This window comes from Sciurus vulgaris (assembly GCF_902686455.1).
Source record: "Sciurus vulgaris genome assembly, chromosome: 1".
NCBI lineage: Eukaryota > Metazoa > Chordata > Mammalia > Rodentia > Sciuridae > Sciurus > Sciurus vulgaris.
Window position 1 is genome coordinate 58,508,409 of NC_136461.1, and position 25,821 is coordinate 58,534,229.

The following is a 25,821-nucleotide window of genomic DNA, read 5'->3' on the forward strand; positions in this document are numbered from 1 at the left end:
CGGAATTCAGGAATGTCACCCGCAGGGACCAACACCGCGCAGACCCACAGGCGCGGTTCACCTCACTTTCTGCACCGGGAGGGCGGTGACGGAGACGCTCCAGGCAACGCCTCTGCTGCCAGCCAATGGGGAGCGGGGACTGCGTCGGGGCGTTCGCTCATTAGGCGGTGCTGGCTCCGCCCCCAGGTGCTCGCGTGCTAGGAAAGTCTAATCCCTCGCTGGAGCTGGGCTTTTGTGCACCGGGGTTTAGCTCAGCTGTGTACTTGATCTCTCTGTCGCTTCATTTCTTCTGGTTCTCTCCAGTCCCGACGCCCGGTTTCCTGGTCAGATTTTTCTCACTTACCCCACTTTCTCCTTCACAGTTCAGTATGCAGAAAAAAGACGCCTCCCCGCACGGTTTCCTGCCTAGCTTCCAACATTTCGCCACGCAGGCCATCCATGCCGGCCAGGAACCGGAGCAATGGAATTTCCAGGATGTGGTGCCCCCCATCTCACTGTCCACCACGTTCAAGCAAGTGGCGCCCGGCCAGCACTTGGTGAGCTGGGACTATCTGGGGGCGGTACAGGCAGAGCTAGGCGGCAAAAATGAGATGGCTTTTAAATTTAAAAAGTGTTTCTATTCTGCAGTCCTTTGTAGTAAGCTTTGTGTTAGTTGGTCCAGGGATCATAATTTTTTTTTTTTAAATAAATAGGACTGGAAGGAGCAGTTTGCCCAATTTGCCATGTAGATTTGAATAGAAATTCATTTGATTTTGACAAATTTTCAGCTCGAAAATGAGGTTTGAATAACCAAGAGCAAAACATTTAGATACGGTAAGGAGTCAGCTTTAAAAAATTATGGATCTAGCCAGACGCGGTGGTGCGCGCCTGTAATCGCTGCTACTCAGGAGGCAGAGGCAAGAGGATGGCAAGTTTGAGGCCAGCTCCAGCAATTTAGTGAGACCCTGTCTGAAAAGAAAAATAAATAAATGAATAAATAAAATAAAGGGCTGGGGATGTAAGTCAGTGATAGAGCAGCGCTGGTATCAATCCCCAGTTCTGGGGGGAAAAAAAAATCAGGGCCCAATAAATCATGTAGCATTAAGAATATCCCTAAAAGCTATATTCAGCTATTACCTACTATGGGTCAAATACATACTTATATCATGTGTATTACATATAGTGAATCCTCTAATCCTAACAACCACTCCAGTCTAAATTCTCATTTTTCTGATAAAATAGTTGAGATTTAGGGATAGTGAGCAACTAGCATAAGGTTCATAAGAGGTAGAGTTGGGATTCTAAGTGCTCTGGAATCCTTCTTAGTTGCTGGACTACCTTGTACCATATTCTAACAATACTAGTAATAATATAACTCATTGCATCATTTAAACAGTATAGCTTAGTGATTAAGAGGACAAGTCATATACTCAAATGACATCGCTTTGTGTTCTGACATCACCTCTTCTGAGCTGGGTAACCTTGAGGAAGTTGTTTAACCTATCCACTCCTCAGGTTAATCCTGTATAAATGGAGATACTAATAGTACCTACACATAAATTGTTAATGTTTGTGAAGCTGTATACTACACAGTAATTACTTAGTTGTATTTTGGTTCATGTGTTTGCATTTACATTGTTTTTATTTTTTCATCACAACAACCAAGTCAGAGGGCTGTACAGGCATTGTGTGCTTTTTATAGAAAAGGAACTGACCCAGCCTCATACATAAATGACTTAGAGCACTCTATGTTAATTACATATCCTATTTACTTTTGGTGGCATACTAGATGTATCTTGTGGTATTTAGAAATTGCTGAAGTTCAAAAGAAAATAGTTGAATAAACTTTGAAGGTCCCAAGCCTGAATTACACTTTGAAAACCACTTTCATGTGATACATGAGACAAGAAAAGTTCTGTGAGGTAGAGTTCTAATGGCACTTAGAACTGGTTTAGGATACTACAAACAGTTGTATTTTGATCAAAATGTGTACACAACTTCTCTTCCAAGATGTGGTTTGTTCCTTGTTTAGGTTTACTGCATGAGTGACTGCTTGGGCTTTGGAACCTAGTACAAAAGTTAATCATTCAGGTATATTAATAATTAAATGTTCTCAGAAAGCAAATAGGGATAGTTATATCCATAAGATTGCTTTATATCTTTAAAACAGTTAAGAGCACTAAAGGAAATTTGGAGAGCAGAATGAGAAGCATCTGATTCTTTAGTTACATTTGAAAAGCCATTGAATGGGTGAGGCAATTTGCCCCTAGAATATACCTCTTTTCCCCACAAAGGAAAATATTTGAATACTTGAATACTAATGAAAGTGTGGGAGTGTGGGTCTCCTTTTTTTTTTTTTTTTTTTTTTTTTTAATCTGATGGGTACAGCTGCAGGTGATTGTAGAGGTGTGATGACATCTTGGAGCTTCACAAAATATATTTGTTTGGTTTATTAAAAACAAGGAAACAACACAGTTAAACTTTAAAAAATGATTATTGCTAGTACTGTACGCTCCTGAGTCAGAAGCAAAGGTGTGAAGAGTGGTCTTTTTTTGTTACATGCTATATGAGCTGGATAAAAAAAAAAAAAAAAAAAAAAAAGTCATAGGTTTCTTAATCAATGTTCAAATTCTAGGTTTGAACTCTGGTTTTGATGCTTCTTAGGTCTTATAATATTTGACCTCACTTTCGTCAAAGCAGGTCCTGAGGATTAAATAAATAAAATAACCAGAAGGAGATGTATTCTGTGGCACCATATGTGCAAAAGGAACATTATGCAAATTTTTAACAGTATTGTGTGGAGATGCTTTGCCAAGAATTATTACCTATATTTGGAATTACTCTTGCAGAACCAAGATCTGAACTCTGAGCACTTATAGAATCTAATTTTTGATAATTAGAACTTATCTCACATTTATTTATTTATTTAATTTCATACTAGGGATCAAACCCGGGGCCTCTCACATACTAGGCAAATGGTCTACCACTGAGCTATATCCCCAACTCTTTTTATTTTATTTTGAGACAGGATCTTGCTAAGTTCTTCAGGCTGGCCTCAAAATTGTGATCCTCCTACCTCAGCCTCCAGAGCAGCTGGGATTATAGGCATGTGCCACTGTGCCTGGTTCATTGCTTATATCTTAGAAAATGTAAAACAGGTTAGAATTAATACTGTAATACAGGTTTACTTGGCTCATGTAATTCATTTTCCTCATGAGTTCAGATTAATACAGAAGGTGGGTCTAACATAATAATATTACTAATATTAAAAACTGACCCCCCACATTGCCACTTACCATGTTAATATGTGCCAGGAAACATGCTGTTGGCACCTTCTTATTTTATTCTTGCAAACAATTTTGTGAACTGAATATCCTAACTCCCATCCCCCCAATTTATACTGAATCTTGGAAATGTTACCTATTAACACCCAGTTTATGAGTGGCAGATGCTTAATTCTAACCCAGAGTGACCGACCATCTTCAGAGCTTCTTCACACCACCGTGACACTGTCATACTTCTGTCCAATGTCAAGACATCTTAACTAAATAATAGAAAGTCATAATGGTAGGTTGAACCCATAGTTGTGGAGATATCTCCATTAGGCCCCAATAATAAACTTAGAACTCTTTGGATGAACTCTTATTTCTTTACTTCAGGGTTTTGAATATAGCCGCGCTGGAAATCCCACAAGGAAGTGCTTGGAAAAAGCAGTGGCAGCACTGGATGGGGCCAAGTACAGTAAGTAACTTGCATTTCACAGCAGTCTAGAATCCTTTAAAAATGTCTCAAAGAAATCACAGAGACCCAGAAGATAGAACTGGAAGGAAATAAAGATTTGCTTGTTCAAAACTCTTGTCTTACTAAGACATTGAATTCTTTGTCTAAGGGGTCTCAGTTAATCTAATATGCATATGTGTAACCATCAGGTAATATGTAGAGGCAAATGCCAGCAGTTTTGGTTAGTATTCATGTGAATACATTCTTCATCTGAAGAGTCAGTATAAATAGGTAAAAATTAAATTTATAACTCTACTTATGAGAAGATAAGCTTTCCTATATTCTGGTTCATTTATCTGACAACTTGTATTTGAGAACAGCACCAAGGTTTATTTGCAATAGCCAATAACTCTTTATATATATATATATATTTTTTTTTTTTTCAGGTGTAGATGAACCTTTATTTTATTCACTTATTTATATGTGGTGCTGAGAATCAAAAGTGCCTCACACATGCCTCACACTTGCTAAGCGAGTGCTCTACCACTGAGCCACAACCCCAGCCCTGCAATAGCCCATAACTCTTGGAAATATGCTCTTAGACACTCGGAATTACCTCCCTGAGATTTATTTTTTTTTCCCCCATGAGGCGAGTGGATTACTGTTAAATCATCTTTGTATTCTTCATATAAATTATAATAAAAAAGAACAGAATAGTGAATAGAAAATAAGTGTCTTATGTATCCGTCATTATTAAATTTATTAGACAGATCTCTGAGAGTTTTGTTAAAATATTAGCTGAATTACATATTCATAAATTAATGAATGAGCTGGGCGTGGTGGCATATGCCTGTAATCCCAGCAGCTTGGGAGGCTGAGACACGAGGATTTCAAGTTCAAAGCCAGGCTTAGCAACTTACCAAGGCCCTAAGCAACTCAGTGAGACCCTGTCTCTAAATAAAATATAAAATAGAGCTGGAAATGTGGCTCAGTAGTTGAGTGCCCCTGAGTTCAATTCCAATACCCAAAATAAATAAGTAAATAAATAAATAATTAATTAATTTAATCAATCATATCTTAGCTCTAGTTCTCAAGTTTGAAATTTTAGTTTGATTTTATAAACTATTTAATTGGCTAAAGGCCTTTTATCTCAGATTTCCTTTTTTTTTTGTTTGGTACTGGGGATTGTACCTAGAGACTCATAACCACTGAACCATATCCCCAGCCCTTTTTAATATTTTATTTAGAGATAGCGTCTCACTGAGTTGCTTAAGGCCTCACTAAATTGCTGAGGCTGACCTTGAACTCTTGATCTTCTTGCTTCAGCTTTCTAAACTGCTGGAATTACAGGCATGAACCACCATGCCCGGCTATCTCAGATTTTTATGAAGAATTATTTCCTTCAAACGCTTCTTAGAAATGTTATAATCAATTTAGAATTGATGTAAGACAAAAGTATCTCCCTGCATATTATATACATAAATATATAAATTCCAAGTGCTTCTAAATATCTGAATGTGACTATTAAAATATTACCATTTTATCTATAATATATGTCTATTTAATTTATGTATATGTTCCATATAATTTATTTGTTTATACATGGATTTATATGTAATTTAAAAGTCATTTTGTTCTTGAAATAGGAAGGGGGATTTGTTATGGCATTAATCAGGGGACCTCTGGTGATTCAGTGGTGGTGGCTGACTATATTTCAGCAGAGAGAAGCACGTAGAGTACTGCAAGTAAATACTGTAGGTGTTTTTTAAACCTGTAATCTGCCTTTTCAGCTTATGCTAACTTGATTTTTGTTTAAGGTTTGGCCTTTGCTTCGGGTTTAGCAGCCACTTTGACTATTACTCATCTTTTAAAAGCGGGAGACCAAATTATTTGCATGGATGATGTGTATGGAGGTAGGTAACCCCTCTCATATGGTGTCACCTAATAATAAGAAATTATTTAATAATATAACAATATAATTTGCTAAAATATGTGATATAATTTGAGAGATTGTTTAATAAAAATTATATTTAAGCTGCTAGAATGAGGATGTATGACTTTATCAACTTTCAGGCGTATTGTAATCTAGAAAAGATTGTTTTTGTTTTTCCACTTTTTTTTTTTACTTGTGCATGATAGGGATACATATTGATAGGATTTGCTGTTACATTTTTGTACATGCACACAATGCACAATATAACAATATAATTTGGCCAATATCACTGTCCAACATTTCCCCCTTCCCTCCCACCTCCTACCCCCTGGTGCCTTTGATTTTTAGGAGACCCACCCCAACCTTTTTTTCCTTTTTCCTCTTTAGCTTCTGTATATGAGAGAAAACATACAACCCTTGGGCTTCTGAGTTTGACTTATTTCGCTTAAATGGTGATCTCTAGTTTCATTCATATTCCTGAAATGCCATAATTTCATTTTTCTTTATGGCTAAATAAAACTCCATCGTGTATATATACCATATTTTCCCTATCTGTTCATTTGTTGATGATTGCCAGGCTGATTCCATAACTTGGCTACTGTGAGTTGCACTGCTGTAAACACTGATGTGACTGTATCACTTTAGTATGCTGATTTTAGTTCTTTCAGATAAATACTAAGGAGTGGGTTAGCTGGATCAAATGGTGGTTCCATGAATCTTGAGGAAACTCCATACTGATTTCTGTAGTGGTTGTACAAATTACAGTCCCACCAACAGTGTGAAAAATGTTCCTTTTTCTTTACATCCTCTCCAGCATTTATTATTATTTGCTTTTTTGATGACTGCCATTCTGACTGATATGAGATGAAATCTGTGTAGTTTTGATTTGCATTTCCCTAACTGCTAAATGATGTTGAACATTTTTTTCATGTATTTGTTGGCCATTTGTGTTTCTTTTTTTGAGTGTCTGTTTAATTCATTTGCCCATTTATTAATTGGGTTATTTGATTTTTTTGGCGTAAAGTTTTTTGCGTTCTTTCTATATTCTAGATATTAATCCTCTGTCAAAAAAGTATCTAGCAAAGATTTTTCTCGCATTCTGTGTATTCTCTCTTCATATTCCTAATTTTGCCTTTGCTGTGCAGAAGATAATGTTTATAGAGAGCGTGTTCTAGCATCATTTAGTTTTTTTTACCTGCAGTGAAAGTGAACTATAACCCAGGTGACTTTGAAGAATTCAACTCTACCCATCCCTCTCCCCTTTTATTTTCTTTTGGCGTTAGGGAATTTTTTGAAAAATTTTTTGATATCTATGGACCTCTTTTATCAAAAAAATGTTTTTAAAACTCTACCCAGTGTTTAGCATTTACTTTGGAGTCTCACAGATCAACACCTTGAAGCCCATGCTTAGAATGGGTCATTCCCAAGGGCTTTCATGTTCACTGTTCAAGTGGTTCAGGGTGTGGGAAGAAGACAGGTTTGTTCTTACATTTAACCAAGACTGATTTTTATGTTAAAAACAGCAGCAAAGAATTTTTTAAATGTACGTATAATTCCAAATGCTTCTAAATATTTAAAGGTATCTTCTAGAATATTATCATTTTATCTACCTCTAGTTGAACAAAAAGTTACATTTCTGAGTTCTTTGAAGTAAGGGACTTGCCCTGAATAATCATTTTATCTTTCAGAAATTGGCACAGTACTTTGTGTTTAATTTGGGTCCTTATAATAGTTTAGTTTAGTTAGTCAGTCTATATGACATTAAAATACGTTATCTTTGATCATCTTTTTCCTTTTTTTTTGGTTGACTATCAATGATATCACCTTTTTCTTAAAATTTTGCATATGTAACAAATCAAATCCAGAACAGTGTTTATGAAATAAATTATTCTAAATTGAATGATTTATCTTCTTGAACTACCAAAATCTAATTTGCCTTAATTTAAAAAAATTTATCTATTAAAGCTTTTAGAATCACATAACAGAAATATTGAGAAATTACAAAGAATAGTAACTAGTTATTTCCTATTACTAAACTATAAACAGATTGAAAATTTATTTTGAACATTTTATTGACCTTGGTTCATTTCTTTTAGATTTGAGTACTAAGAAGAAATTGTTACAAAAGATTGATGTTTCAGGGACAATGTCACTTAATGTTTGAACAGTAGAGATTGGGTATTTTGAGAAATATATTTTGAACATTTTCTGCTTCATACCCCTTGTTGTGGGTATCAAGTATATTTTATCTGACTTCTGAACCTCCAAAGTCCAAGCTTAATATTCTGTGCTATATTGGGTTGCCAAAATACTTACCTAACATTGCTTTTAGTTGGTTTTTTATTGGTGACTGAAAGTTCCTTAAATTTTTAAAGTAATTATACCTGTAAAAAACAAACATTTTTTCATATAATGCTCTTCCCATTTTTCTCATTCTCTCCTGCCTCAGGTACTAACAGATATTTCAGGAAGGTGGCTGCTGAATTTGGATTAAAGATTTCTTTTGTTGATTGTACCAAAACCAAATTGCTAGAGGCAGCAATTACACCAGAAACCAAGGTAACTTAGCTAGTTTTCAGTTTTGTCTGTTTTCTCTGTGATGTCCTGTTTTCAACATTTCAGTTTAGTAGAGAATATGGTTTAAATCTGAATTAAAATTTTTTTCAAACTGGGGTCCTTTATTTCAATAATTTTTCTTTGAAAGTAAAGCTAATATATTTGTACAGTGAATTAAAATTTTATTAGAAGACAATTGAAACATCAAAAAAATTAACATAGATTGGCATCTCCCAGGCATTGTGGCCTAATGATTAGAAATTCATACACAATTCTAGAGTGGAATTCTAATTCTGATTCTGTATCATAGTTGGTGTATTATTTCAGGAAAATTATTTATCAAAAATCTGTTTCTTCATTTGTAAGATGAAGATAATTGTATCTGCTTTATAGCAAGGTAGTTGTGAAAATTAAATGAGATAATGCACATGAAATGCTTGGTAATAGTACCTGGATATGTGGTAATTATTAAAATTTTTCTGTGTGTGAACTGGGGAAGTAACACAATGATAGAACAGTTGCCTATCATGTGTGAGGCCCTGAGTTACATTTTCAACACTGCAAGAAAAAAAAAATATGCAAGAGAACACAGTGCTTAAAAGAATTACCAAGGTAAGTATTGGTAACAAGTCATCACAAAGTTTGGATTATAAGAAAAGGTGCTTGCCAAACCATAAACCCTTAAGCACTGGTTTTCAGGGCTTTCAGTGGTTTTCAGGGCTCTAAATGATACTTGCTGCAAATAATAGAAGTAGAGAATGGGTCACAAGCAATCTTTAGCCTCCATCCTGGGAAGCTTGTGTGCTACCGGAAGGTGTTTTGTGCCTGAATGAATGGCAGATGTGATATTCTTTCTTGGGACCTCATTTATATTCTGTGTGAATAAAAGAAGGACCAGTGTCCTTTATAATAAGTCAGCCTTTTTCAACATTTTTACTAAGGATTAAAAGGTTAGAATTGGACCCAAGATCTTGTGGCATTTGATGCTAAAAAAACGAAAATCTTTTTCATACAAATGATTTCTTTGTTGTTTAACACAGGAGTTTAGCTTTTAGCTTTTTGAGGCTTATTTTCAAAGGAACTTGTGTTTCATCTTATTGGAGAGAAAAGACATTTAAGGAGCTGGTTCAGTCTAAGAGAGGAAAGCAAGTTATGAGTATATTCAGTTTCATTCACAGCTATGTATAATGACTTTTTACTGACTTGAATTAATACATTTTCCCCTCTGAAATATCAGACTTGTCATTTGAAGTAGAATTTTAAAGTCCACGTAAAACCTAATTTTTATTTGTTTACTTATTTTTCATTTTTAGTTGTCTTTTAATTATCTGTAGGAATAAAAAATTCTTACCCAGAAATCATCTTTATAGATATTCAAATAAATGAAGATTTTTATAGAATATGCATTGATTACTTTACATTTTCTGTAGGGAAGTTTCAGAGTAGAAAGTCTATTAAACCAGATCTCTACCTCATTTGTATAGATAATAAAAAAGAATCAGTCTTTTAAAAAAAACAATGGACAATATAATTCTACACAGTTGCACCTTGTTTAACACATAGAATTGTCTTCTTTGGTCTTTTCCTTGACTATCAAGTATCTATTGTATGCCTGAATTATGGTAGGTTTGGGGATATCCAGGTAAATATATTGCCTTTCTTAAGTGAGCTGTGACCAGGTTTTCTGTTGTGACTGTCATTGTTCTCCTTCAGTCTGAAGTCCATGCTGATCTTCTAGTCTTAGGCACTTATTTGGTATAGTTTCTAGTGTGTATGGTATTATTTAAGTATTAGAGATACTTTGGCATTGTAAGAATTGCATAATTCTTGTTAACGAAAATTCTAGGATGTATTTTTTTTTTCTTTCTTTTGCAGTACTAGGGATTGAACCCAGGGCCTTGCATGTGTTGGGAAAGCACTAAGCTATATCCCCAGCCCTTTTTATTTTATTTTGAGATAGGATCTTGCTACGTTGGCCAGTTTGGTCTCAAGCTTGAGATCTTCCTGCCTCAGTCTCTCAAGGAGCTGGGATTATAGTTCACTATGCTTGGCTCTAGAACGTATTTTTACCGAATCTGTTACTTATTATTGAGAATAAAATTTATAGACCCTGAACTATGTCTTTGGAATAATTCTCCTTCTCATGGAAAATAACTGTAATAATTAATAGTATTTTTTTCTGCTTAGATGTACATTATCTCATTCAATCTTTACACCAACTCCATAAGGTTAAGATAGAGGGTAAGTTACTTAGCTCTAGCCTTTCAAAAATTGTAGGAGAGGCTGAGATTCAGATTTGAGCCTTCCAACTTCATTGTCCATGTGTTTCCATTATCTAATGTAGACGCCTCAATTGTTATATGAGATATATGTTTGGGTACTATATATATATATATATATTTTTACAAATTATTGTTATTTACCAAATTATTTTAGCTGGTTTGGATTGAAACCCCCACAAACCCTAATTTGAAGCTGATTGACATTGAAGCCTGTGCACATACTGTCCATAAGCATGGAGACATTATTTTGGTCGTGGATAACACTTTTATGTCAGCATATTTCCAGGTAAATAAAAATAAATATTTTGGGGCTGATAAGTAGATCACATAGATATCTATAGTTAGCAAAGGAAGGAATAGTTGACATTAAAATCGTTGTGGAATTCATGAAATCTAATTGCAGTTATTGATTAGGCAAAAATTAAATTTGGATCTTTTCTGCCATTAGTTAATATCTGTTCAAACTTTATATTATACCTGTGTTTTTAAAGAATTGTCTCAGAGCTTTCTGGGTCTCTTAGGATGGGTAAACTCTGTTTTTGCAATGCTGGGGAATGAACCAGGGCCTCATGCATGCTAGGTAGTAGTTCTAGCACTGAGCTATGTTCCCAGCCCAAGAAATGTTAAATAAAAAGAAAAGCTATACCCAGTGACATCTCAATATGTTACCCTTCTCCCTATCTTTCTCATTTTTCTTTCCTCAGCATCATATAGATTATGCCTATCCCTGTGTATCTTTAACTTACTTGTGTTAAAAATTTCTACTGTATCTGTTTTATATTATAAGTTTTATAGTGCTCCTGTCTTAGTCTGTTTGGGCTGCTATCACAAAATACTGTACCAGTTGACTTGTAAACAGAAATTTATTTCTCATAGTTCTGGAGGCCAGGAAGTCCAAAGAGCAAGGCACTAGCACATTCAGTGTATGGTGAAAGCCCACTTTCTTGTATTCATCCCCACAGGGCCAAAGAACCTAGAGAGCTCTCAAATCACCTTCCATAGCCTCCTTCCCTAATACCATCATGTTGGTGATTAGGTTTCAGCACAGTACTTTTGTGGGAACGCAAACATCCAGACCATAGCAACTCCTTCTAAATTATCTTTTTCCCCTGCTTATCCCTCTTCATTTATCTTTTCTTCAGCACAATCCTTCATAAATCCTCCATTCCTCCCCATTTTTCTCTGGCCTCCTGCCTTGTTCTTTCTCTTCTATTTTATTATTTTTGGTGTATCATCTTGGGGTCTCTCTGCCTGCCTTTTCCCCCCATGTTCTCCCTCCCTTTCCTCTGAGTACCTATTTCCTGTTCTTGTAACAAGTGACCTTCTCCTTGTTCTTCTCTTCCTGATTGCACCTTATTGTACTTAGTACACTCCCTGTAGTTCTTCTTTATCCTTTAGACTTCCTGAAACCCCAGATCATTTTCTACAGCTGCTCAGTTAGGCAGTTGTTTAAAAGTTCCCACTGTCTATGACATTTTCCACTGTCTGTTTTCGTCCCAGCAATTGACTTGGACTGCTACCTCCCTGTGACTGGCTAGCTGCCTGAGCAGTTTGCATAAACCTGTTATTCACTGTTTTATTTGACGTCACTACCGTATTTTATTTTTCTTTCCCAAAACATACTTCCTGGCTGCATTGCATTCAGATAGATTCATGGGTCTTCTACCCTTGGTTCAGGATATATCTCTGGCTGCCTCAGGTAAACAATTGGTTTCTAAGTGAAAATCTCTTGGCATCATGTGTCACAGGTGATTTTCAGTCTTGGATTAGTTTATCCCAACACATATGCCTCTTAAAGTAGACACGTTAATACAGCCTGGAATCAATTTGGCTAAGTCATGGCATGTCCTCTGTATTTTTTTAGCCTGACCCTGCCCAAGTTACTCATGAGGCCTGGCCCTCTTTCTTCTATTACTAATCACCAAAATAAGTCCAGTTTTTCTACCTTTCTGAAGGCCACATCACATTCCTCATGTCAAGGAGTGGCATTTGCTTCATTGCAACTTGGAGTGATTATAGAATTTGTCAAAATTTCACCATCTTGAGGTAGCCACATAAACTGGTGTCATAAAGTAAATCTCCTTCTGAAAAGATCCTCTTACTGTCTTACCTTCACAAAAACTGAGTAGGTTCTCTTTCTTTGCTTTTTGTCTTTTGGATATCCTGTAAGTTTCAAATAAATCAAAATGAACATTGGTGTGAAGTTTCAGAATAGCACCTCAGGAGTCAGGCAGTCTCGCTATGAGTCCTGGCTCTACTTACTATTTTTTTAATCTAGATAATCAATTATTTTCTTAGTCCTTTTTCCTCATAAGTTCAACGAGATCCATAATGATACTGATTTTATTGGGTCAGGTAAAGTATTTTGTACAGCATTTCACTGGGTTATATAATGGATTTAGCATGGTTCTTGGCACATAATGAGATCAATAAATGTTAGGCATTTGTTTTTATTTTTCCTTCTCTGTTGGCCATGATGATCGCAGAATGTCAGTGCTAGAAGAGAACTTAACATCATTTCTGATCCCATCATTCTACAGATGAGCAAACTCAAGTACAGAATGTTTTGAGTGATACCTTGCATCCTTTTTTTCAATCACTTTAAATGAAAAAGTCCCATAACTAACCATAATGATACCTCCCAAACATCAAACAACTCTAGTAAGGTCAAAACACATGCATACGCTTTTACGTTAAAGAAAATGTACATGGAAAGGTGTTGATAATGTATTGTATGGTAGTAAGTTCATTATAATTTTAACTATAAAAAAAGACATTTAAGACTAAATGATTAATTTGTATCCAACTTAGCCACATGAAAATTCAAAGAAATTTCTTTATAAGTGACTTTCTATTTGGCAAAACTGGTATAATAAAAGAATAATTAGGAGTCAAGATCATGACAAAGTAAGTGTCAATAACCACAGAATATCTCACAAGGTTTTACTGGTTAAAAATCTAACTAGATTAGTTTATATTTACTTGATATAAAAATTGCTGAATTCCTATCTAAACTATTTATGTGTTTAATGAGTCATAAAATGTTAATGTCTGTACTATAGGTAATAAATTTAAGGGCTAGTCAGCAACTGCTATGAAGAAACAGGCTGCCCTGAGTCTATCTGCTATTAGCAGGGAACTTATGCTTTCAGGTTCCATTTCATGTTTATTTGGTATGAATGAATCAAAGACAAAATATAATATCATAGATCCTAGAAAATTTTAAGGTATACATGTTTTCACAAAGTTAGTACTGATTAGAATGAGACTGGGATTAACAATTGTAAATAGACAATATGTTCAAATGGTTTCTCATTTAAAAAACCCATACTTCCTGTTTCTTTCAGCGGCCTTTGGCTCTGGGAGCTGATATTTGTATGTATTCTGCAACAAAATATATGAATGGTAAGATAAGCAGATGACACTTGATAGTTCATTTTCAGTAGCAGATGAAAATAGCATCTCTGTTTTTTCTACTATTATGTAGATTTTATCTGTGACTTCTGTAGAAAGTAAAAAAAAGTTTTGCTAAAATATAGGATTTCATTTATACAGACAAAACTATGCTTGTGATTCATGAAGAAAGGGTTAAAATTTACTATATAAAATTATACTTTTATCCTGCTTGCAGATTGAAAATAAGTATTTTTATTTTATAGGACAAAACCCTGAGAGTTTTTTTAAGGAAAAATTATATTTTGGAAATTATAAAATAAAAAGTAGACATAAATTATTTTTAATGTAAACTTTTTGGGTTTGTCTTAGGCCACAGTGATGTTGTAATGGGCTTAGTGTCTGTTAATTCTGAAGACCTCCATAATAGACTTCGTTTCTTGCAAAATGGTAAGTATTAAAAATCTTGAACTGGGCACTGTAGCACACACCTGTCATTCCAGTGACTTGGGAGGCTGAGGTAGGAGGATCTTGAGTTCAAATCCAGCCTCAGCAATTTAGTGAGACCCTAAGCAACTCAGTGAGACCCTGTCGTTGATATGATAAAATATGAAAACAGGGCGGGGAATGTGACTTGGTGGTTAAGTAGCCCTGGGTTCAATATCTGGTACCAAAAAGAAAAAAAAAAAAAAGCCTGACTTTCCTTGTAAGCTATTAGTGACTATGTTTGATATTTGTTTGCATTTCCATGAAATGTTGTAAAACATTTAGAAAAAATTCTGATTGTTAGAGGAAAGTAGGAAAAATGGGATTATAAAAATACTATAGTTATAGTATAGTATGACTTTATGACAGGATACAAGGAATGAGTTTTGTTATTTTCATAGCCGTGTTAATTTTAATCATAATTTTTTAAAGCCCAAGTGAATTTTAGTTTCAAGAGTTAATGGATTTTATTTTCTTTAAAACAAAAACAAAAGAAAATAGTTGAAATGTTGGATTTCATGTTTTACACCTTTTATATGGAATGGTGGTTAATTTTAAATAATATTCATGTATACACTTATAGTTTTCAACAGATAGGTCTAAACCCCAATTCCTGTTGAATAGTATTTAGTATATCTCAAGTATGGATGAGGGTTTAACCATGTTAGTTTGAGAGATGCATATATAATTAGGAATAAAATTGCCCTTCTAGGAAATAGGCAAAAGGGGGCACTGAAGAGAGAAGCCAAGTTATTTGATAAATGGCCTTTTATTTGTAAAAAATAGGAGTGAAGTGTGTAATCTGTAAGCATATGATATCAGAGGCTGTTTTATATGAAGCCTAAAGAGGATATTGGTAGAATGTTTGGTAAAAATTACAGTTGAACCATTTTTTCTATATGTTGTAATAACTTTTCAAAGTAATGTAAGGGTAAACAATGTACAGTATATCATGTTATTAAAATCACAGGAATTTATCTTTATATTTTAAAAAGTTTATATTATTGTTTTTACTTAATTTATAGGATATTTATTTACCCTCTTGTATAAAGCACCTTTCTCTATATTTTATGTTTCATTGTCATGCTTCTGAATTTAATATAGCAATTTTCTGCCTAAAATGCAAAAATTGAGCTTCATAGTTAGCTTCTTAGATTCACTCTAATGAAAAGTAGGGAAAGAGAATTTTCTGGGCCCTACCCCACTTTCATGCTAATCTAAGTTGTGTTCATTTTAGCTCTTGGAGCAGTTCCATCTCCTATGGACTGTTACCTCTGCAATCGAGGCCTTAAGACTCTGCAAATCCGAATGGAGAAGCATTTCAAAAATGGAATGGCTGTTGCCCAATTCCTAGAATCTAATCCCCGGGTAGAAAAAGTTATTTATCCTGGTATGTGAATCTGGTTTCTATGTTTATGCTGGAACTAGCACCCTGTTTATGTAGCCGTTGTTTGTAAGTTAGGTGCATGCATATATGTTTGTGTTGTTTGTTATTATTGAACACTGCCATGTCAGGCTTGTGGTGGGTATGGTAGGGAGTTGACAGACATGACCTCTGGCCACTAGACGTAGTCTAGTGATGCTTGGGTGTTAAGAAATTAGTCGTACATACTAGATGGTTCTGCTATGGTCTTTAGCTTTAGGGCTTGTGTGTACCTATTCCAAGATCACAATATTATACTTTTTTCATTGATTTGTTCATAAACTTGGCAGGATAGTCTTCAGCACTAGCTCAGTTTAATTTTAATCTGATAGAATTTTGTTCCACTCAGTCTTGATGCTTATGAACCAAAATTCCCCTGAGACTTTCTTACTTTTTTTCCCCTGAATTCCTTTACCCTTTTCAGCATCTAGAAAAGCTCATGTTGGATTGACACAATGTCATCTTTGAATTCATTTTACCAGATTTTAAACTGTGGTATTGTTAAGTAAAGAGTTTCTATAAGATATTTTTGAGTCCTCTAGCAGTGTAGTCATGGGTATACGGGATAGTTCAGATTCTGTCCTCAAGGACAGATAGTCCAAGGAAGAAATATATATATGAGATTAAATGTCCCCTCTGTAGTTTTATATAGAATGGTTGATGGTGTACATCTTGAATGAAAGGAGGGAGAAGAATTATGTCCCCCAAAATGGGTAGCATTTTTTTAAAGGGCATGGAAAAGGTATTTCAGATTCAGTTGAAAAATGCTTTTAAATTCCCAACTATGGTCCAGGATTTGTGCTAAGAAATGGGATCCAGTTATTAAAAAGAAATGGATTGGGATTGGTGAGATAGCTCAGTTGGTAGAGTGCCCAGCACCACCAAAAAAAAAAAAAAAAAAAAAAAAATGGATTTGCCCTCATGGAGCTAGTTTGGTGGATAAGACAGATATTAAGCAAGAAATTGCAGAAGGATGTAATTACATAGGGGAGTCCAGTTTAAAGTGACAGTATGTACAAAGGTCTCAAGACGAAAGGGAGTTCAGTGCTGCTGGTGTGGAGAGGGCTGGTGTGACTAGAGCGTAGGTAGGGCAGAAAGACGTATGTCAGTGCAAAGCTGGAGAGGTGGACGGCGGCCAGAAGAGTAGTCAGATGTGAACATGGCGTTAACGCTTGTTTGCAGTTTACTAAGTGGACGGTGAAATTTTTTTCCCTTTGAAATTATGTTTGACTCTAAAATAAGACTTTTTATTATACCTTGTGATTACAGGTTTGCCCTCCCATCCACAGCATGAGTTGGCAAAGCGTCAGTGCACAGGTTGCCCAGGGATGATCACCTTTATTATTAAGGGCTCTCTTCAACATGCTGAGACTTTCCTCAAGAACCTAAAGGTAAACTTTCAAAGCAAATTTTTAAATGGTGAGGTAAGACATCCTTAGAGTAGATCCTTATCTTTCACTTATTTTGTACCTGAAGGTCACACCCAGAAGCCTCTTCATCATGAAATACATAGGGTCGAAAATGATGTAGACAGTAGTCCAAAGTATCTTGATGTATTTCCTTAACTCTGCACACCCTACCATTAATTCAAGAGAGACAGAACAATCCCATGCATTGGTTTACAAATGTACTTAAAAAGCAAACCCTTCTTCAAATGAAATATTCTGTGACAACTGCACAAAGGCTATTCTGATGTCCCCCCACAAATGGCTTTCCAGAGCCTGCCCCTCCTAGACTGGAGGTAAGAGGATACCTAGGGTGAGGGAAGAAGAGGACTTTGTTTAATTTTCTCGAAGGCAGGAGGCTCTCAGGTGCCATGAGTGAGAGTTCTGTGCTTGCATGCACTGGACTTATCTTGACCTCATGAAGCCGACCTTGAGAGTTAAAGGCCACAGATCTATTGAATAGATTATAGCCAGATTAGCCAAAGTTCTCCGAGGTCTCAAATCTGTCCATCTCTAAAATTAAAAGATAATTCAGATTTAATAGTTATGAGAGTGAAAATATTTGTAAAATTAAGCCAGGTGTAGTGATTCTCTCTGGTAGTCCTGGCTGTTCAGGAGGCTGAAGTTGGAACATCACTGGAGCTCACAAGTTTCAGGCTAACCTGGACAATGTATTGAAACTCCATCTTCAAAAAAAGAAGAAAGAAAGAAAAAGAAAAGAAAAAAAATTTTAAAAATTCTATGACACTTTGACAGTCCATTTTGTGTTGCTAAAACAAAATACTTAAAGCTGTATATAAAGAAAAGAGGTTGATTTAGTTAACAGTTATGAGGGCTGAAAGTACAAATTGGATGGCCCCATGGATCTGACCTCTGGTGAGATCCTAGTGGCAGATGGTATTGTGTGTGGGAGTGAGAGATCACATTGCCAGATGGAAGCCAAAAAGCCATTCAGGGATCTGGTTTGCTCTTACAATAATTTGCTTTTACAAGAACCAAATCAGAGAACTACCTGAGTTAGCAGTGCCCTCAGTGAGCTAACGCCCTATCCCACTAGGCCCCACCTCTTAAAGTTCCCACTGACACACTGAGGACCAAGTTTCCAACAAGTGACTCTTTGGAGGATAAATCATGAACAAAACCATTGTAAATGCTAAATCTGAGTTTTCCCCTGCTCCAACAGGGAGTTAAATAAATGTATTTGTTTAATAAGTGATAACACCAGCAATGTACAAGTGTGCCTTTTCCCCCACATCCACACCAGCATCTATTATTTTTTGTGTTCTTGATAATAGCCATTCTAATTGGAGTAAGATGAAATCTTAGAGTTGTTTTAATTCGCATTTCTCTAATTACTAGAGATGTTGAACACTTATTTATTAGTCATCTGTATATCTTCTTCTGTAAAGTGTCTGTCCAGTTCTTTGGCCCATTTATTGATTGAGTTCTTTGTATTTTTGGTATAAAGTTTTGTAAGTTCTTTATAAATTTTGGAGATTAGTACTGTATCTGAATTGTGTGTGGAAAAGACTTTCTTCCACCCTGTGTAGAGTTGCAAATTGGTGCAGCTACTCTGGAAAGCAGTGTGGAGAATCCTCAGAAAACTTGGAATGGACCCACCTTTTGACCCAGTTATCCCAATCCTCGGTTTATGCCCAAAGGAATTAAAATCAGCATACTACAGTAATGCAGACACATCAATGTTTATAGCAGCTCAATTCACAATAGCTAGATTGTGGAACCATTCTAGATGCCCTTCAACAGATGAATGGATAAAGAAACTGTGGTATATGTATGCACAATGGAATATTATTCAGCCATAAAGAAGAATAATATTAATGGTATTTGCAGATAAATGGATGGAATTAGAGAATATCATGCTAAGTAAAATAAGCTAATCCCAAGAAACCAAAGGCCGAATGTTTTCCCTGATAAGTGGATGATGATACATAATGGGGGTAGGGGGGTAAGAGAAGAATGGAGGAACTTTAGATTATGTAGAGGGAAATGAAAGGGAGGAGGGGGTCGGGGTATGAAAGATGGTAGAATGAGACAGACATCATTACCCTGTGTACATGTATGATTACATGAATGGTATGAATGTACATCATGCACAACCATAGAAAGGAAAAGTTGTATCCCATTTGTGTATAATGAACAAAATTCAGTCTGTACAAATAAAAAAATAAAAATAAAATAAGTGTTACATTTTAACAATTGTGTATACCTTGGCAGGCTTTTAGAGATTTTTATTTAAAGGGTAATCTCAGAGCTGGGTCCAAATGTAATCATTTTGAAGTTTTGGAACTCATGTTAAATATTACTTAAGTATAGGGCTAAATTAATATAATATAGAAGATTCACTTTAGTCACCTTTTAATGTTTTAATTTAAATGTAATATATCTAATTGTTGAAGTCATTGTTAAAGACTTTATTTTCATTTATTTCTCTAAGTTTCTTACCCAATATTTAGTTTATATATAATTGCGACCATTCCCCATCACCCTTATACTAAGTCCATTTCATTAAAAACATTAACTATTAGAGTTTAGTATTTTTATTTTACTGGAAGATCTAAATTTGTATTTGTTTTATTATAGTTATTTACTCTGGCTGAAAGCTTGGGAGGATATGAAAGTCTTGTTGAGCTTCCGTAAGTATATTTTTGGTTTTCTCCATATTTAATTTAATTTAATTTTAGTGTTTGAGACATAGTTTGATTATGTTGCCCAGGCTGATCTTAACTCCTGAACTCAAGTGATCCTCCCACCTCAGCCTGGTATTACAGGCATGTGCCACCCTCAGTATTCTAAATTTGAATCACCTTTAATAGTTTAATGGTTGTCTGGAAATGGAGTTTGACGCAATCAGGGATATAATTAAAGATATTTAACAGTAAGAGTTATATAGCACTAACCAATTAGAATGGACCATACCTTGGTCAGGATGGAGACCCTGACAAAATCTCATGGTAAGCTACTTATTAGTGAGCTGTGTCCTCCCAGATGATGCTTCCTTCACTGTTCTGCCTGCAAGAGATTTCAGCTGTCATTTTATTCTAGGATTACTGACCTCTGATCCAGGGCCACCTATTCTACCCCACCTGCCTTGGAAGGGAGTTTGGAGACTTTGTCCTGGAAAAGTGTTATCAAGGATCCTTGGGAAACAGAATGTGTTTCTGGTGAAACTCCTCCACACCCTTGTTTGTCAGAGAAGAGCCTGACAAATCTGTTTCTTTTCTCTTCTCTGTAGGGTAAACCTTTAATGGCTCCATGTAGTCTGCAAGATATATCCAAACTCTGACCTGGTATTCCAGGCCTGTCGGCATCTGAATAGATCAGTCCATCTATTTTAGCAAAGTACCTGAGGATTTTAGAATAGGAAGTAGACTCAGATTGTACAGTCCAACAGCTTAGGAAACAAAGATCCACTAAGGTTAGCTTATTTACTCAAATGTCACTTAGGAATATGTTGACAACTTCACTTTGAGGCTTTGCATCAAAAATAGTGAGGGGAGATAGAAGGAGCCTGCGTCTGGATTTGAGATTTGTTTCCACCAGCTGCTTAACCATTAAACTTCATTTTTTTTTTTAATGCATGAAATAATTAAAGTATTAAGTAAGAGATCAATAATTAAAGTATTGATTCTCATTTATTGACTACCTGTCCCACCAAGCATTTCTAAGCTATATTTTACCTTTATTGTATGTTGCTGTGGCCAAATTTTATTATTACAAGGGTAAGTCAACATCATTATTTAATAATTTTCAGCCATTCTCAATGCACATGGTTCATTTTTGTGTTTTAATCTTTACACATATTTGTGGGATAACTATGTCCTGGAAGCATTGTGTTGAGAAATGTCAGGGATTACCAAAGTTTAGATAGACATATTTCCTGCCTTCTCCTGGTAGTTCACAGTTGCAGGAATAGTCAAAAAAGCTCAAATAATGATTTGAAATAATTCAGTTAACCCAACTTTTAGAAGCTTTTTAAGAAGATGCCTGCTAGGAAGTCTGAATGCACAAGAGGGCACACTCCACACATGAAACTGGCTTATTTTTCATTGTAATAAAATATGTATTACTTTAAGGCTCTCTTCTTAAAAATAGATGTCTCCTGATTTATTTAGGGATTTGGTTTAAAGTTACTTGGCCCACAGACACTGCTGCGTAGGCTACAACCCCATGCCAGTGGACAAAGTGAATTTAGGTCAGGGCTTGTCTCTTCTACCAGCCCATTCTGTGCCTCCCCACATTGCTGCAACTAGAGCAGCATTGCAATGAGGAAGTCAGGAAGTGGACGCATGGTGTGCTGGGTTGGTCTCCCAGCCTAGCAACACTATTAACTCTGGGACCTTAGTTCCTAGGGTTGCTATGAGAACATGATGGGAAAATTGCTAAGCTACTTGTCTTAGTTCATATTAAGTACCCAATAAATGTTAACAATTACTGTAAACTACTATTATTAGGCATCTACTACATTCTAGGTACTTAAAGATGCTGTTGATATTTTTTCACTTAATGTCTGTGACAGACTTTCAATCATAGTTCTTATATTCAGGTTTTATCCTTTTTTTATACTAACTAAATGAGTTAGTATAAATACCTGCCTCATGGTAAGCACACAGTAAGTGCTATCTATTATTATTTCAGATGAAGAAATACGCAGTGAGTATAGTCAAGCCTGTATATGGAGACAATAAGATTCATACCCATGTTTATTGGTCTCTTGAGACCTAAGTTCTTATTCGATGCCTATACTCTGTCTAAGGAATTAAAGACTTGCTAGGGCAGAGCATTTTAAGGATGATGTTTGTGTGTATGCAGTTCATTAGAGTGAACTTTACTTACTCACAAGTATTTGTTTCCATGGGCCTGAACTGAGATAGGAGAAAGCAGCTTAGACAGATTTTTCTGGTGTTGTTTAGGCAAGGGAAGAGTATCATTGACAACATATGTACTGGGACTGAGTAAGACTCCTAAGTCTCTTCTCTGTGGTACCTAATCCGCAGGAATTTCTCCATCCTGAACTCAGCAGTCCTTTTGTCTGTACTTGTTTGGTGTTCTCTGTGGAGTATTTTGTTTTGTGAATTGTCATAGTCTATCTCTTGCTTTGTTATCTCAGGTAAAGAAAATAACTCATCGTTCTTGGTTTCTAATTCTCCCCATAGTACCTGACACATAATAGGTGCTTTACTTGTACCCAGGTTGATAATGATGGCGAGTTTCTAGTTAGTTTGAAATATTCTTCAAGGCATCTATGTGCTGGGTTGCATGTTGGAATTCCTGATGCTCAGTGGTTGCCTTTCCCTGATCTGCCTCAGAAGGGCCAGTTCTGGATTGATCCATTGATTGATCTGGAGGGAATGAATTCTTGCAGGCTCTTGTTCCAAATGGCTTCTTAAAAGTAGCAGTCTGGCCATAAGGTATGGGACTGGTGGTCAGAGCCTCATTCAGGCAGTGTTCAAATCCGCAGGCTTTAGGCTAGCATCTCCCTCCTGCGTGGGTGTGCTTGATTAGTACTTTCAGTGTCTGTTTTGATTGTGTCTTATCAATGGTATAAACAGGATTCAAACATCTCACTTTTCACTTAAAATCCTGATCAGAAAAGGTAACTTTGGTAATTCTTTTTCTTCTTTTCTTTGCTGTGAAAAATTATGAGAGTATAAAAAATTTGATGTTTGGAACACAACAAATTTTGAAGGTAATTGCAATATATAAGACAGATAATATGGGCACTCTTGCCCCTCTCAGGTACACTATGCCAGTAGTTCTGAGTCTTTCCTTCACCTTCTTTTTAAATAAAATTCCTGCTTCCTTGTTTAAAAAAAAAAAAAAAAAGACAGAAATGTGCCTCCACTGATACAATAAAGTGATCAAAATTTTTCTCATGTTTTCTTCCAGGGCAATCATGACCCATGCATCAGTGCCTAAGAATGACAGGGATATCCTTGGAATTAGTGACACACTGATTCGACTCTCTGTGGGCTTAGAGGATGAAAAAGACCTGCTAGAAGATCTAGATCAAGCTTTGAAGGCAGCAGTAAGTTTTACTTGAGAGAGAGAGGGGAGGGGTGTGTGTGTGTGTGTGTGTGTGTGTGTGTGTGTGTGTGTGTGTTTAATCTTGGAGGGGTGGTCATTGTCTTTACCAAGAGTGGCCTCACTGAATTCTAAAGATTTTTCTCTTCCTGTAATACTTAGGGTGGATAAATGTGTGAGAAACTCAAAGTGCAGATTTAAAGGGTAATAGAATTCAGAAAAGATTTCTCAAGGAGACAAAGTCTTTACCTATAAGTTTAATAATGTATTTTTCTTGTGTACTGTTAATATAGCACCCTTCGAGTGGAAATTGCAACTAACATTCTGGAACTGCATTAGAAGCTGCTTGCTGAGAAGATCAAATCTTCTGAATAATTGAACACACTCTTAACGAGCCTTCGCAGAATGTTCAAGTGAAAATTTTAAGGCACGGTATGATTTTTCACTGTAACCTTCTAGGGATCTTCCCTGTTAAAAGCAGTTTTCTATACATCTTATTGTAACCGACAGGCCAATTCTGTTAATGCCTTTTGTTAATTTTGCTTTACACATACCTCTGAAGGAAATGAGATTTGTGCTGCTTTTGGGGATCGTGTTCTTCTTTTCATAGCCTAAGATTTATTTTGATCATGTTTACAATATGATGGTCATTCACTTTTGATGTTTTGTGAAGATTAAGCATGATTTTTACATATTGTTGAAAAGAACATTCCAAGCAATGGTTTACATTTAATTGCCGTAGCCAAAAATTAAATACTTGAAAAGTCTACTGTGAAATTCTATTGATTTAAGGTTGTACTTCATTCTCCTTATTTTTTAAAAAATAAATCTAATTATCAAATCCCATTGTGATATTACTGTGTTATGTGACATTAACCCTGTATTCCTGGATCCTTTTAATCCCTGATGACTGTTCTGAATTTTTATAAACTTATTTGAACAAATATCATTTTGAAACTTTAGTGTTCTTAGGTTATAAATTCTGTGCATGAAAGTGGTAGGTTAAAGGCTGCTGTTACACTTTTTATATTTTCATGTGAAATAGTAATAAATTTATTGAACTAAAGAAAGATGTTTTAAAACAGTATCTTATAATTAAATGCAGAGTCAGCAAGTTATTGTTAATAAGCCATAAGTCAAACAATTAGATTTTTTAAAAAGATTATTTTTGTGCTGAAGGCTTTTAGTCTTGTCACTATTTGTTTCAGTTGATGAATAATAATAGTGCTGAGTAGGAGGATACATAAGAACACGCATTCTCACGGATCGTTTACATTCTGAATTACTGTGTGTAGACAGTCTGGAAATTCAATCTCTAGTGGCTGCAGCAATTTGAGGCAGATCGTATCTGGCTGTGGTTTCTGGCACACCTGACTTCCTGCCACCTTAGGACCTTAAGGCTATGGAAATAAACAAAGACCAACCAATGAGAAAAACATCGGCATTTTTATTCAGGGCTTTTAAAACCAGGAAGTCCATCATTATCGCTTGTGTTTTGGCAGAGACTCAAAGGCATGCAGAAGTGTGAAAGTGCAAAAGAGGAGAGCTTGACAGTGCAAAAGAGGCAGTGCTCAGGTGCGCACTGCTGGGAGTGGAAGCTGGAGGGGGCTAACTGGAAGCAGGCATCCTCTGTGATTAGCTAGGGGTGCAGTTTTTACTTTCTCTGATTGATCTTAAATTGGAAGTAGGAACAATCATGTCAGTTATTAGTTAAGTCCTGGACATTTGGGTCTGTTTGTTCCTTAAATTATTGCTTAGCCTACTACGTTGTAGCTAGAGATAGCAATCTGGCTTCCTGCAGTTCTGATTTATCACTGATTCCATATAATGCAACTATAAATGTGTATTAAAATATACATATTTTTAATGTATTAAAAATAAATTGCTTTTGAGAAATTGAGGATTATTTGAAGAAAGTTTGTAGTATTTTTTTTTTTAAATAAACACATTTGATTCAATGTCGAGTTACTTCTCACTAAATTTTAAATTTGTTCCAGTGAGAACTATCAGATTCTGTGGACATTCCTGGTCTTTTGAATAGTGTGCCTCTAACAACATATATAGTGTTGCTCTGGGGATTAGAGACTTAACTAGTTTTGCAGTACGTTATGTCTCAGCTTTTTCAATGAGAAAAATAAATTCAGGCCTGATTTTTTTTTTTTCTCATTTATTAGCTCAGTTTGTTTTCATACCTACCCTTGAATAAGAAGGGATAAGTATAATTTATCTTCAGGGAAAGAAAAGGTTCAGATTGCTTCTGCAATTGTGCCTTATCACTTGGTTAATAAAAATGATTGTACCCAGGGGCATTCTACCACTGAGCTACATCCCCGCCCTTTTTATTTATATATTTTTTACTTTTTTTGAGATAGGGTCTCTCTAAATTGATGAGGCTAACCATGATCTTGCCATCCTCCTTCTTCAGCCTCCTGAAGATTACATGTGTGGAATTCAGCTGGAGTCACAGGTGTGCACCATTGCACAGAGCAAATGGACATGTATTTTATTCAAATGCTTTATTCTATTTTGATTAGAAGAGTAAAGCAAAGTATAAGCCTTGAC

The 25,821-nt window shown here is 35.7% G+C and overlaps 1 protein-coding gene across 1 annotated transcript; it reads left to right on the plus strand.

Annotated features, from left to right (window-relative positions):
- Positions 1–210: 210 nt before the first annotated feature.
- Positions 211–24,105, plus strand: CTH (cystathionine gamma-lyase). The gene is made up of 12 exons (XM_079100996.1): positions 211–536; positions 3,639–3,720; positions 5,517–5,612; positions 8,082–8,191; positions 10,625–10,756; positions 13,818–13,875; positions 14,236–14,313; positions 15,587–15,739; positions 17,042–17,163; positions 19,819–19,871; positions 23,125–23,263; positions 23,553–24,105. The coding sequence occupies exons 1-12, from the start codon at positions 369–371 to the stop codon at positions 23,577–23,579; spliced, it is 1,218 nt and encodes a 405-aa protein (XP_078957122.1). The 5' UTR covers positions 211–368; the 3' UTR covers positions 23,580–24,105.
- Positions 24,106–25,821: the final 1,716 nt, after the last annotated feature.